Source organism: Ips typographus, linkage group LG16 (genome assembly GCF_016097725.1).
Source record: "Ips typographus isolate SLU linkage group LG16, UJ_Ityp_2.0, whole genome shotgun sequence".
In the NCBI taxonomy this organism is placed as follows: Eukaryota; Metazoa; Arthropoda; class Insecta; order Coleoptera; family Curculionidae; genus Ips; species Ips typographus.
The window spans coordinates 5,123,874-5,136,917 of NC_138437.1; the positions used below are offsets into that span (position 1 = coordinate 5,123,874).

The 13,044-nt window shown below is 32.4% G+C and overlaps 1 protein-coding gene across 1 annotated transcript; it reads left to right on the top strand.

The window, feature by feature from the left end:
- The first annotated feature begins 539 nt into the window (after positions 1 to 539).
- Positions 540 to 11,381, top strand: LOC145739138 (IDLSRF-like peptide). Its single transcript, XM_081994525.1, has 4 exons — positions 540 to 732; positions 7,886 to 8,003; positions 8,112 to 8,278; positions 9,312 to 11,381. Exons 1-4 carry the CDS (start codon positions 597 to 599, stop codon positions 9,503 to 9,505), a joined length of 615 nt encoding a protein of 204 aa, XP_081850651.1. The 5' UTR covers positions 540 to 596; the 3' UTR covers positions 9,506 to 11,381.
- Positions 11,382 to 13,044: the final 1,663 nt, after the last annotated feature.

Genomic DNA, 13,044 nt, shown 5'->3' on the forward strand with positions numbered 1-13,044 from the left:
GAAGCAAAACAATTTTTAACCTAATGCGTCCGCTAAATGTAGTACTTTGTACCAAAGTCCAGATGTTTTACTTTTACTTGAAAATAAACGGACAATCATACCATCATAAGTTATGATAAGAGAAGAAGATGTGAATCCCTGCAATCTTGCAAGTTTTTTGCAAACACTTTCAATAATAATGTCAAAGACAATGTAATGATAATAATAAGTCTAAGGTTTTGGAATAAAATATAGTGCACACACGAAAGAAAATAAAAACATATTCCTTCATGCTGTCTTATTCTTTGCAGGCACTGTACAAGACAGTAACTAAAGCACGTGTAGGAGTGATAATAGAAACGTTGAAAAGAAGAAGCAACAACGTTTGTATAACAATCCTAATTGGAAAAAGCTGCAGATAAAGATTGTTGTCTTTCTCCAAGTAAATTTTTACGAGTGGGCACAAGTTGGAGGTTTTGGGGCGCAGCGCCGCCCCCAAAACCAAATAGAAAAAGGTCGGCAACAGCGCATCCTCCTGTATAAAGCAACTAGGTGAAACTGCACGAAGCCGCAGTGCTCAGTCGGCGACGGTCTTTTGGGCCCCAGCCACGGTCAGGATGGCAAGGGTGAAGTTTGCGTCTCCTCATCCTCTCTTTTTGGTGCTGGTTATTCTCACTATGGTCGCTGCCATCCCTCATGCTGCTATGGCCATCGATCTCAGCCGTCTTTATGGTCACGTAAGTTCGAAACGCGGTAAGTCACTTTTTGTTTACCATAATTTTCAAACTTAAATAGAACTCATTATTGCACGTGGTATAAAAGAAGCAATATGATACGCCAAAGCACAAAAAAAAACGCTTTCACAAAATGACTACAACTGCTCTAATTATAGGTTTTCCTTACGAGGGGGTAAAAAAGCTATTAGGTGTTTTTTACCCTCTTTTATATTAATGCTCCAACTTGTTGGGTGTCTGCATCAACAGTTGTGTCGCAGTATGCGATCGATATCGTTAATAGTATTCGTTTCCATTTTCTGGATTACAGTTGATGTTTACAACCTATCTCTCATGTGCTTCACATTAAAAAAAAAACCAGTAAATGTAAGCAAAACAATGAGAGACGACCTACTACAGGAATTTCTTTCATAATTTACGTGAGCTTGACACACCATTTAATACAATTTGCTTCAGAAATGAAATACTCTTATCGACTAAATTAATCGTCTCGTACCCCACTAAATTATGAAAATGAACTAAACGTAATCGATATGCTACGCTATTCTACATAGCGTTTCCTTTCATGACAATATTGCTCATTATAATTGAGGAATAGATCAAAGAGAATGACGCAAATGTGGGATGGTAAGATGTCACAAAAGTGTGATAATACAAAACTACTAACTACTACTATCAAATTGTTTCGTTACTTTGTTATAACATCTAAATTAAATGTGGTTTCCCAGCTAAAAACATTGCTGTGTGTTCATACTAAATCGGATGGTTCTTAGGGTGTGGTTTTTGAGTTAAAAACACTTGAAAGAGATATAAGGTTCAAAACTGTAATAATGGTTATATGTAAAGTTTTGAGTGTCATGAAGCTTCTGGAAAACAACATTCAAACTTACCACAGATATCAAACTTAGAATTTAAGCTTACCTCCACCTCATTACAAACTTACTTTAAAGTTTTTAAAATACCGCTGCAAACTCTAACTTTTCACTAATTCCAGTTAAAAATATATAACATCTTACTTTAAACCAAGTTTTAATAGCCAATTTCAAGTTTACCAGATTAAATATTTATACATTTTACTTTCCAAAACTTTGTCCAGACCAATTATTTCATTAAATTGTGTAAATTGTCTCGCAACCTTATTTTGTGAAAGTTTAAAGTTATTAGAATCCTGATACCTCTCTTGCAATATAAATTTAAAATGAAAATTTTCTTGCCACAATTTCCCGCCATGACAACCCACTGTAAATTAAATTGAAATGCAAATTGCCTTCCTAAACATGCACAGCAGTATCTCATATCCTATTAAATTATGAAAATTTAACTTAATAACTATATTAACAAAACCAGTTTTTGTTAATTTTGTTAAATCTATTTTTTTTTCTCATTCAATTCAACAATTTGTTCTAAACCTTTGCAATTTGTTTTTGTCTTGTTTGTTACATTTTGTAAGTATGTCTGTATTTTGACGATTCCAAAATGTGTAATCTTTATTATTTGAACATTTATATGAATAAATAAACCTTTTTCAAAAGCACGTATAGCAAGTGCCCTTCCAAAACAGAAAATACATCATTTTGCTCTATTTTCAAGTTTGACAAATACGACCTAAATTTGAAGTTCTACTGGAATAGGGGGCACGTAATTACCTAAGCAATTAAGTTATGAAATTGACTTAATTAATCCTCTACATGACTTGGTATCGAAGTTCAGGTCTTTTAATTTTACTTGAAAATCAACGGACATTCATACTGTCAAGGACAGTCATACCCTCATGAGTTATGAGAAGGGCATTCTTATATAAAGAAGTGAAGTAGCAAAAAAGGAATTTTTGCAGTAATTGCTATCACAGGGCTTTAGGCATAAAAGCTCCTGTACTTGTTTAAGGTAAAAAACTGAACTAAAGATTTCTAATTAACTAAAGTGGGTACACTAATCAATAAATACAAAAGTGAAGCATTCATGCATCTCTGTTTGTGCGTTTTAATTGATTATTGTTTGCGTGTCGTATTAATCCTATTTTTTCTATTGACTCATCACTGTATTTTTGTTTCGTTAACTGAACAGCCCTCAATTCTTGTTCGATCAGTGCGAATTCGGGAAATTAAGCTTCAGAGAACGGATTTGACATTGAATTGACCAATTAACTGATTCCCTGTTATTATTAGCTACCAGCACATACGCAATTTGCAGCTATTGTTACGATAACAATTCGAAATAACAGGGCTAGTTTAATCAGTTGGATGATTTCCTGTACCAATTGCAGGGCATAGAAAAAAAATGTGTGTTTATTTCCATCCACAAAAAGACTAATAAAGTGGGAATTGAAAAAATCTCACCACTGAAACACTATATTTACTTTGGCGCTAACAATTATGATTTTTTAAGTAACTTAAGGTAGGTAGGTTTTCAATTTTTTACGTTTTACATTACTTTTTTCTTTACGGTCAGATGCTTTCAAAGTATTTGAAAAATGTAACCTTATTTTACACCTTCACAGTTTTCACCTTTTACCTTTACCTACTCAGGTGCCATATTGAATATATTACGGTTAATAATGTAAGAAGGTTTAGGATTACTTTGTTCTTTGTCTATTGAAAGGTCTTTAAGTATTATACTGAAAGTCTTATCTAAAAAGTATATTAAAGATATTTCTTTCACTTATGCAGTCTGAACACATCCCAACATCATCACATTTGCTAATGGATTTTTTATAATCACATTGCAAATATATTAAATTCTGGCAACCAGCAGAAACACCGAAATCAAAGCTTTCATAAAGAAAAATTGCTTTTTCAAGAAAAAAAATTCAATTGGTGAAATTTAAAGACACTTAATACACACAGCAACAGAAACAGCAAAATGTTTTATTAAGTTTGAGTGGCATTTCAAATTTAGAGGTGCTAAAAGCATTTTTCGTTTACGTGGTATAAGCTACGTTCTCACTTTTATTTTACTTCCTGAATAAGCCATAATTGCTTCAGACATTTTGAACCACGTTTTGGTATTGATTTAAAAACAAACTGGAAATTAACTCCCTGCATTTAACTCGTATATCTTATTGTTATTTTGTAATAGAAAAGTTTAAACTACACAACACATATAATTATAATACAGAAAGCGATAAGGAGTTTTGCAATCCAGAGTTATTAAAGTGTAATTAATAATATTCTAGAAAACTTGATAGGATCAGATCAATACTACATTAAGAACTCCCAAGCTAGTAGTACATTTGTAAAACAAATATTTGGAATAAATTTAAATAGAAATTGGACAAATTACACAAAGCATTGTGATTCCCAGAGCACGTAAACTGGAAACAAACCAAGTTTAAATTTATTCAATAGAAAAGCACGAATAGTTATTATGTGTGTTTATCTTTCATTTACGGTTGAAATATGCTTTTATAAAATTCTGTAATGTTAAAAAATAATTTAATTTCCTTATTAGATTAGGAAGTTACAGATAATCCTGACACTAAAAACGATAAGAGGTAAAATCATATAATTTTGCAGGGTTTATCAGAATGGCACGAAGCTTTTGTGCTTTTTTTGCGCTGTCAGCTTACTGCAAGTAGAAAACGTAAACCCGTCCTCAAATACCGCATTTTCATAATTTATTCTTTTATTTTCGAACCCAGCACACTTTAAATAATGATTTCCGCTTTTTTACTTTTCCGGAAAACTAGAGCTTACAACGTGCATCACCAGCGAGTTTAATCCTAAAAACTCCTATCAGATCGTGTTTCCAGCTCGTTCATTTCAGCTTTGGAATTTAACTTTTTAGTCCTGTAATCGCTAAAAATAGAAAATAGCCACTTGATACGGTAACATTCAGTAGATTTTGTCGTAAAGGGTTTTATCAGTCATCTGTCAAATTCAGTAATACGGTGCATTTCTTATTTATGCCATACATACAGAAATTTTGTGGATTTCGTATTTCAAAGTAAATGATGTATAGCATTTGGTTTGACAAGTCCATTATTAAAAATTCGTGGAATTGAAAATGTATTCACGAAGTTTATTTCCGTATTAAGGATTTGTCACTCCATGTCCACGAATTGAAAAATAACTTCCTAGTACAAATACGTGTAGTAGCTATTAGAGCTCAATTAATCTTTTTAGATAAAGCTACAGCTATAATTCATGGAACTAGGAAGTAGGTCATTGAAACGCTAAAATTAGCAACTTTGAACTTCCGATCAGTAACAGTTGCAATCAAGTCTCACTGCAAAGTTGAATTACTTTGTGTGTAAATACGGTTATAGAAATTTCCTTTCATTTTGTTTATCTCCGATCTGTAATTAAATTTTACCGTTTCCGAAGATAAATATTTTGGCCCGAACCCCCAAATCAAAAGTAAACCGATTACAGGCTTAAGAGGTTTTGCTTGACGATAAAAAAGCTTTTCATTTTTGATTTTCAGAGAAAGAAAAATGGGGACTTGTGTAGCCAACCTTTGAATATCGGTTAGGATCTATGTATTTTACATATTTGTTCAAAAAACTTATTAGGGGAAGCAGGTTTCAGGGGTATTGTTAGTCTGAGTGATTTATTATTCATTGATTTGGAAGTTCTGATACATTTGGTTCTATTCAGTGAAAATACAAGACGGTTACAATCTCATTATTGTGTTTGTTTTCTGTCAGACCAATTAATTTTCAAATATGATTCATGGTAGGTTGCCTCTTTCACATGTGCTAATGATTCTTGCATCATCAATATGTAATAATACATACACTAACATGTTGAATGTAAAATCTACAGGCAGATGTTCCTTTTCTCACTATCATAATTTATATTTGTTGGAAAGTTTTTAATGAAGTAAAGACGGAAGTTTATATCTTTATTGGCCACGTGTATCGGATTAACATCTGACGATATTTGTTTTGTTATGTTATGATTATCAGACAAATATTTTAAAAAGGTCCATAGCAACTAAACTATTCCTGTAACTTTTTATTATCGATTTCATAACTATAAATATTTGATATGTGTGTGTTTGTGTGTAAATGTAGTAAAGGTTTCTCTTTCCCAGTTTTTTTGCTTTTACCCCCATTTCTTATCTCCATAAAACTTGGATATCATTATTTTATATCTTTTTCTGTTTCAAGTTTCAAGATATTCGAAACTATTCGATTACAATTCTTCAAGTAATCCTGTATAAGAAATACAATTGGATAAATCAATCAATCAGTCAATTTATAGAAAGTGGGGGTTTTGGGAATATTCTAGTTTGTGTAGTTTATAGAATATCATATTCTTATATGAGTGTATGCCAATATGAGTCGTCACAAATGTTCTGTCATAACTAACCAGAAAGCAATTATTTTTTATTTTTGTTGTTGTTCTTTTCCCACAAGATATTTGTTCAAAGTATAGTGTTCTTGCTTCTCTATAATCGTGCTAATAACACGTGTCTAAACGCTGTATAAGAATACCTGTTTATGAAGGCGTTATAGGATAGTATTGTAAGGCTGAACTGAAACGTTTTAAACCGTTTTCTACAGCATAGCTACAACCATAAACCTAGTTTTATAACGTTCTTTGTACCCCTTTTTACATATGTGTAATGGGCATCATATTATATCAGTACTAAGAATAATGTTGTATTTATACTTAATCATTTGAGGAGAGATCACATATCCATTACCAAATCTATGATGATAGAGTTGAATGGAGACTTTCTCACTAAAATGTTGTTTAAGTTTTCTTTATTTTAGAAAATATCTTCTAGAAGCAAGCTAACTTTTACCAGAACAACTCTTCCAACAGAGTTCTGGATATTTTTCTGCAAACGTACTTTGTTATTTAAGTAATAAAAACCTGAACTGAAATAATCAGTAAATTAACTTAACGAACACACGGTTATTAAAAAGTAAACATCAAACCAAAGTAAACATTATAGACCCAATACTACCAAAGTTTCTTCCCAGAAGATTTAATACATAAAATCTTAATAGAAAAAGTTTTAATAAAACTCGGGTCTTTCCCAGAACAAAAGGTGTTTCAATCATTTCGGCTAACCTGCTTTCCTCTCCATTACCTATTCAGAAGTCAAGGAGAGCTATTCTAACTTTATCCGCTTTCAGAAGTCATTTTTATAGTTAAGAGCATTCGTGTTCGTTTCGCTATAAAAATGAACAGTATCCTCTTTTTTATGTTTGACACAGTCCTTACTTCTTATTTATCTGTTTTTTAATGGTTATTTAATGTCATATTACTCCCTATTGCGGTAGAAGGCATAAAAGAAATATTAGCAAAAATATTTTATATAGTCGTGTGTAAAATGCAATTAGTAAACCAGTTAAACATAATTCTCTCAATACAAAACTTTAACGCTTAATTGCATTTTTATTTTATTTATTTCATTATGTTTTAACTAGGAATGTGTGTAAATAAACTAGAATTTAAATTATTGCAAAAATTCAACAGGAATAAATCGTGCCATAATTTGCAATTTACGAAACGTCAAGCAAATCGAACAAGGTTTTCGCTTTATTGGAATTTATTGCTATACCACCTGAATTATTTGGAGGCTGTCACCTCTCTTAATAAAACCACGTTCATAATTTCTGGTTAGAATAAGGTGTTGCTGAAAGGTTAATCCCATATATTTTATGGTTGAAAAGCACTTCAGCACATAAATATTCAAAATGTACCTCGTGTTTTAAAAGGTTAATTAGGGTAGGTGACAGCAAAATACTGTTTGCAAATTTGCAGATCTTTTATTGTTCTGGATTACAATAAATTAGTACACTTCAACCAAGCAGATTCAGGAAAGTTTCATATTGCATTGCTTGCTTGCTTATGAAATACAGAGTTAGAGTAACTCGGCAATATTTGCCATTAATTTGCTTACATATTAGAGAGCAAATTCTACTTTATGGCAATTGTGTGTTGTTTCACGATTAAGGTCAGCCAACTGTGTTTGTTTTACCATATACATTTAAAGTACTTCCCATCACGAAAGCATAATTGAAACCCTTAGTAATTACTAGAAGAGAATAGAAGTTTTTGACCTATTATTTTCATTATTTCTTTGTTGTTGTTGTTAAATTGATACCGGTAATGTTTTATAACTCTTTTTACTAGAGAAAAACATTTTACTGAAATTGGTGTGAAATTCAATTTTCTGCAATAACTGAACAATAAACTGACAAATCATTGTTTCAGGTGACGCTTGCCACCCTTACGAACCTTTTAAATGTCCGGGAGATGGAAACTGCATATCGATTCAGTATTTGTGCGACGGAGCTCCCGATTGTCCTGATGGATACGACGAGGATTCCAGGCAAGAACAATTAATTCCCAATTCACTCCATTATACATATATTACTAGAGACATTTAGTGTATAATTAATATACCGCGTAATTAATTTGAGTAATTTAATACGTGTAGATTGTGCACTGCAGCCAAAAGACCGCCAGTTGAGGAAACTGGAAGTTTCCTCAAATCCCTTTTAGCCAGTCACGGACCAAATTACTTGGAGAAGTTGTTTGGAAGTAAGGCCCGAGATGCACTTAAACCTCTTGGAGGAGTAGACAAAGTGGCTATAGCCCTCTCAGGTGAGACTTTATCTTTAATTATCGATACCAAAAAATTTCATATTACTTAATAGGTTTTGATTGATTTGAGTACTTTAAGACACAACTTCTGCCGAAGGGGGATGTGTCATATCTCTCAATAAAGTAATGCTTCTATGAAGCAAGAATATAAAGTGCAGACTAATATAAGGTTGCTACGTGATAACGTTGCGTCCTTCTTGGACCAGATAGACTACAAATGTGGGTAGGTTCTTGGGGTGTGGTCCGTAGTAAAACAAGGATCAAATTGCTGCACTTGTAGTGACGTTTCGAAGCTGACTGGGCTCTTCACCAGAAATTGCAAACGAGAGACACAACCTAGGATTCCTATCAGAAACCAAAACATCCTCAGGATATCCTCAGTCACACAAGTAACTATATGTTCAAGGGTGTCGGGTACCCCCCACAGTACTACCAAACATCCCCATCGAAATCCCAGGGATGTTTAGCAGTTGCATTTTTGACGCGGAACCTACGATCTATCGGATTCCGATGGGGATATTTGGCAGTACCGTTAGGGGTGTAACTCAAACATTTTTCCCCCGCCCCTCTGGAGGCCTACGTGGCACACCTACACACACCCCACATTCATTTTTTCGCTTGTAATTTCTAATGAAGAGACAAGTCAACCTCGAAACGTCAAGACAATTGCTCAAGCAATTTGATCCTTGTTTTATTACGAACCACACCCCAAGAACCTACCCACATTTGTGCAAAATAATACCACAAGAAAATAGCGACATGTAGTAAATGTTTGCATAACTTTAGGAAGAAATTCTTTATTACAAAATCCAAAAAATTACAAGTGAATTTCAATTTTCCTTACTTAAAAATTGACTAAAAAATACTATATCCCCCAAGACTCTTTAAATGGCTAACGCTATTAGTTGAAACTAGTTCCCTAATAGAAAACTCTGGTCCTTGAAATATATATGAGCTCCGAATATAAAGTGCTAACTTTCCCGAACAGCTTCAAATCCAATTGACAAACTAAATGGTTTTTTTTGTGTTTTAGAATCGCAAACAATCGAAGATTTCGGAGCAGCTTTACATCTGATGAGGGCTGATTTGGAGCACTTGCGTTCTGTGTTCATGGCTGTGGAAAATGGCGATCTTGGAATGTTAAAATCTTTAGGGATTAAGGATTCCGAGCTTGGAGACGTGAAATTTTTCCTGGAAAAGTTAGTTAACACGGGATTTCTGGATTGAGGTTGGCTTGACCCTGCTGCTGAAGTTGTTTATGCCCATCCGCAACCGCATTTGCCGTTGAGCAAACATTTTTACTCTTATCTTCATAAGTAAATGTCTGCTCGTAGGGTTGGTCATATTATAGGAGTCTTCGCTACGTCTTATTTCTTACCAATGAGGAATTAAGACGTTGTGTAATTGTGTCAAAAATTGGCGACCAACTAGTTGAACACCAATAACAGAATTATTGTTTAGTAACGTGGATTGGGCAAAGACTTTTATATTGCACAAGGACAAGCCATACATTATACTTAAAACACCCGGAATTTGTTAATATTAAGTTATTATTAGTAATCATTACAACATGAACAAGGGAAAGGAAATGAAAAGAAAACTTGACACATTTAATTGTTGAGCTCTCTGCTATGGTGGAACAACCACCTTGGTCACCTTTTAACATATTGTCAGCAGCAGTGTCAGTTTCAACAAATTTCCGTCCCCCTTTGACTTTTCGCAACTGTTTAGAGGGATGAAAATATACTAACCATTAATATTAGTAAATTGTAGCCAAAAACCCCTAAAATTTTTTTGGGGTGTTTAAGATGCACTACAACACAAAGGCATCCTTAGAAAGAGTAGGGTTAGAATTGTAGTTTTAGTAATGACAACATATCAAAGCCTTCAAATGTGGCATATATCCAAATGAAGCATTTAAGGCTTGACAACAATACATATCAATCGTAATTATATCACCTCTTAAATGGGTATTTTTGTATATTTTTTGTTTTCTACTGGCACTTTCTAAGATGTGGTTACACAAATATTTTTGACAAATAAGAGTTTTTTAGAATCGACTTCAAGCTTCAAATTGATTGTCTAGATGGTGTTATATAACTTTGACTCCCAATACAATTACTATCCTTGTTCGCACTACATATATTATATAATCTTAAGTGACAAACTGATGATATATTTGCAAAACTTCTACAAGTTTGGCATTTATACTGAAGCAAAACTTGGAATCGTTTTAATGTGATCGATGTGAAAAAATGTCAGTAAGACATGCCCTTTGTCAAGATAACGACCTGATTAATACCTACTTACACCATCTTAATAACAAAAGGCATGTCTTATCCCATTTTGAAAATCTCAACAAAGCACAATCATTTGGTGTACCGCACGGAATATATATCCAGATATTTTTAGTCATGTTACAAATATATATTTATCTCTATCTAAGTATTAAAGATATATATCCAAATGTATTTCTATTTTCTATCAAATTATTGACTTGGTATATTTTTTCAACTACCCTGCAACAATCGTTTTTAAAAGTAGCAACAAATCCTAGCCCAAATCGCCGTATCAAACCAAACAAAAACTACTTACCAATAATTGTTACCAAGTTCTGCTATACGCCAGAATGACGACCTTTTAACAATATTTGACGTATAGTAAACTACTTAATTAACTTTCTTTATGTATATTCCATTAAAGTGTTAATAAAAGCTCCAATTTAGCAGTTTTGTGAGCTCAAAATCAACATCCAACAGTTTTGTGGAATATTATTGCATCCTGCTAATCTTACGCTACTTAATTTTTGATTTGGATGCGATGGCTTGAAGTAACTCTAAAAGTCGGTAAAGTATAGTAATTTTTGTATTACTTATACATATCATACTTTTGTAACACATTATATAATGTATGATCGTACATAGAATAATTATTACGACAAAAAAGGGTCGGTCAAGTGTCATTAAGGCCTATTTGAATCATCGATTCGGGGATTTGGTAGTACTGAAATTCTTTTCGAATTTCGACTTGACCGATGCTTTCGATCCGGTTATATCGAGTTATAAAAATAAATTTTCTTATTAAATAAATATAATTCGTGAGATTTTCTGTTTTATTTCACATTTTTCCTACGTGGTAAAAAAACTTGTAATTTAAAAGCTGTACTGTGTTTGCTTTCTTGTAGTCCTAAATCCGATTATCTTATTGTATATCATATCAATAAGTTTTTAATGATAAGATCAATGCATAGCTATAATAAGTGCAAAATTGGAAGCTAATTAGATAAGGTGTTTCCTCAAAACATTCTCAGTCGATGTAGACAGGTTAGTATGTACAGAGAATTATTTAGCTTAATACCGTCGTGTATTATTACTGATTATGGTTTGATTAGTTTCAGTTTAGAGATGTTTTGTGTTAATAATCCGTTTATCCTATGAGATATTAATTTCTTACAGGCTTTGAAATATGTGTAGTGACTATATCACCAGTGGCTTTATAAGAGAAAAATTATTAGCAAAAAAGTATACAAGGTAATGTATGTATTAGTCATTGCTTCAGATACAGTTCTAAGACTAAATTCAATTGAAGAATTCATCATACCTTCTTTATTATTTTCATTCACTTTGCTTTATTCAGCACTAGTCAGAAAAATCAAACATTCAGCTTATCTCTATATTCTAGCATATTGCATATTTCCAGTTGAAAACAAATTTTAACCAGGACAGTTTTCATTTTCTTAAGTTTGTTTTTGTTATCTAATTGTCCTTCGTTCCAGGAAAGGCTTTTATTTCCTCTAAGGAGTTTAAATCGATTAGTACGCATCACAAAAGGGCAAATCTACTACCTACTGGTCGGACGTCTCTGATGAGATTTTAACTTTTTTAGAAAAACCTTTTCAATGAACCAAACTCTCAGGAACATGCAACAGACTAATGGCTGAAACAGTTTAACAAGTTAACTTACAAATACGACATAAGAACAAAAGAAAAAATAAATTTAATTTCAAAACATCAAATTATAATAATATAATATAATATAAATAATATTTATTTATGTTATATTATATTATTATTAGCTCCACTGCTAACAAAAAAATGTTTTCTTCACATACCTACTTTTTAGTTGATGTGTGTTTTGCTGAATTCTATAGAAATCTGAAATGTTTACTCCGTCAGTGTACTACCAAAACTTGAATGTTGCTAGCTAGAAACAATAATTATTGTAGTGTTTTGAAAGTGTTGATGTCCAGTGTCGCTTTTTTGAAGTAGTTTAGGTTAGGTTAAGTGAAAAGATATTTTTAAAGGCTGCAGACATAAAACTTTCGATGAGAAGAATAATTGATATTAAAAGTAATTATCAACTACGTTGCAGGTATGTCCGTTTTTAATATGATAATTATATCTTCTAGACCACATTTTGTTCCTACTTTCCTTTTAAGATTTTAAGTAAAAGAACTTTAATAGATAACAAGTGTCAGATTCAACTTACTAGTTAGTTATGTTATAGGTAAAATAATAGTAATTTACTTGTAAAAATGTACTTTTCATTACAAGAGCAAACTTCTTAATTGATGAACCGCAAGTAACTCCATATTTTGTTACTTACCAAGGTTCTGGTGCACTTTAGGTGCCACCGTATTTTTAGTTCTTTTTTGATGAAATCGATGTCAGATTGTTTATTTAACTTACTTTTACTAAAATAAGGTTGGATGAATCACTTTTTCGCAGGAAAACTCATATTTTACGTTATTTCCTTTCTTATGGCAT

Excerpts from the sequence above, each read along its gene's own strand:
- LOC145739138 (XM_081994525.1), top strand. The coding sequence starts at position 597 with ATGGCAAGGGTGAAGTTTGCGTCTCCTCATCCTCTCTTTTTGGTGCTG. Across the intron at positions 733-7,885 it reads TCACGTAAGTTCGAAACGCG|GTGACGCTTGCCACCCTTAC; the intron begins GTAAGTCACTTT and ends TCATTGTTTCAG. Across the intron at positions 8,004-8,111 it reads GGATACGACGAGGATTCCAG|ATTGTGCACTGCAGCCAAAA; the intron begins GCAAGAACAATT and ends TAATACGTGTAG.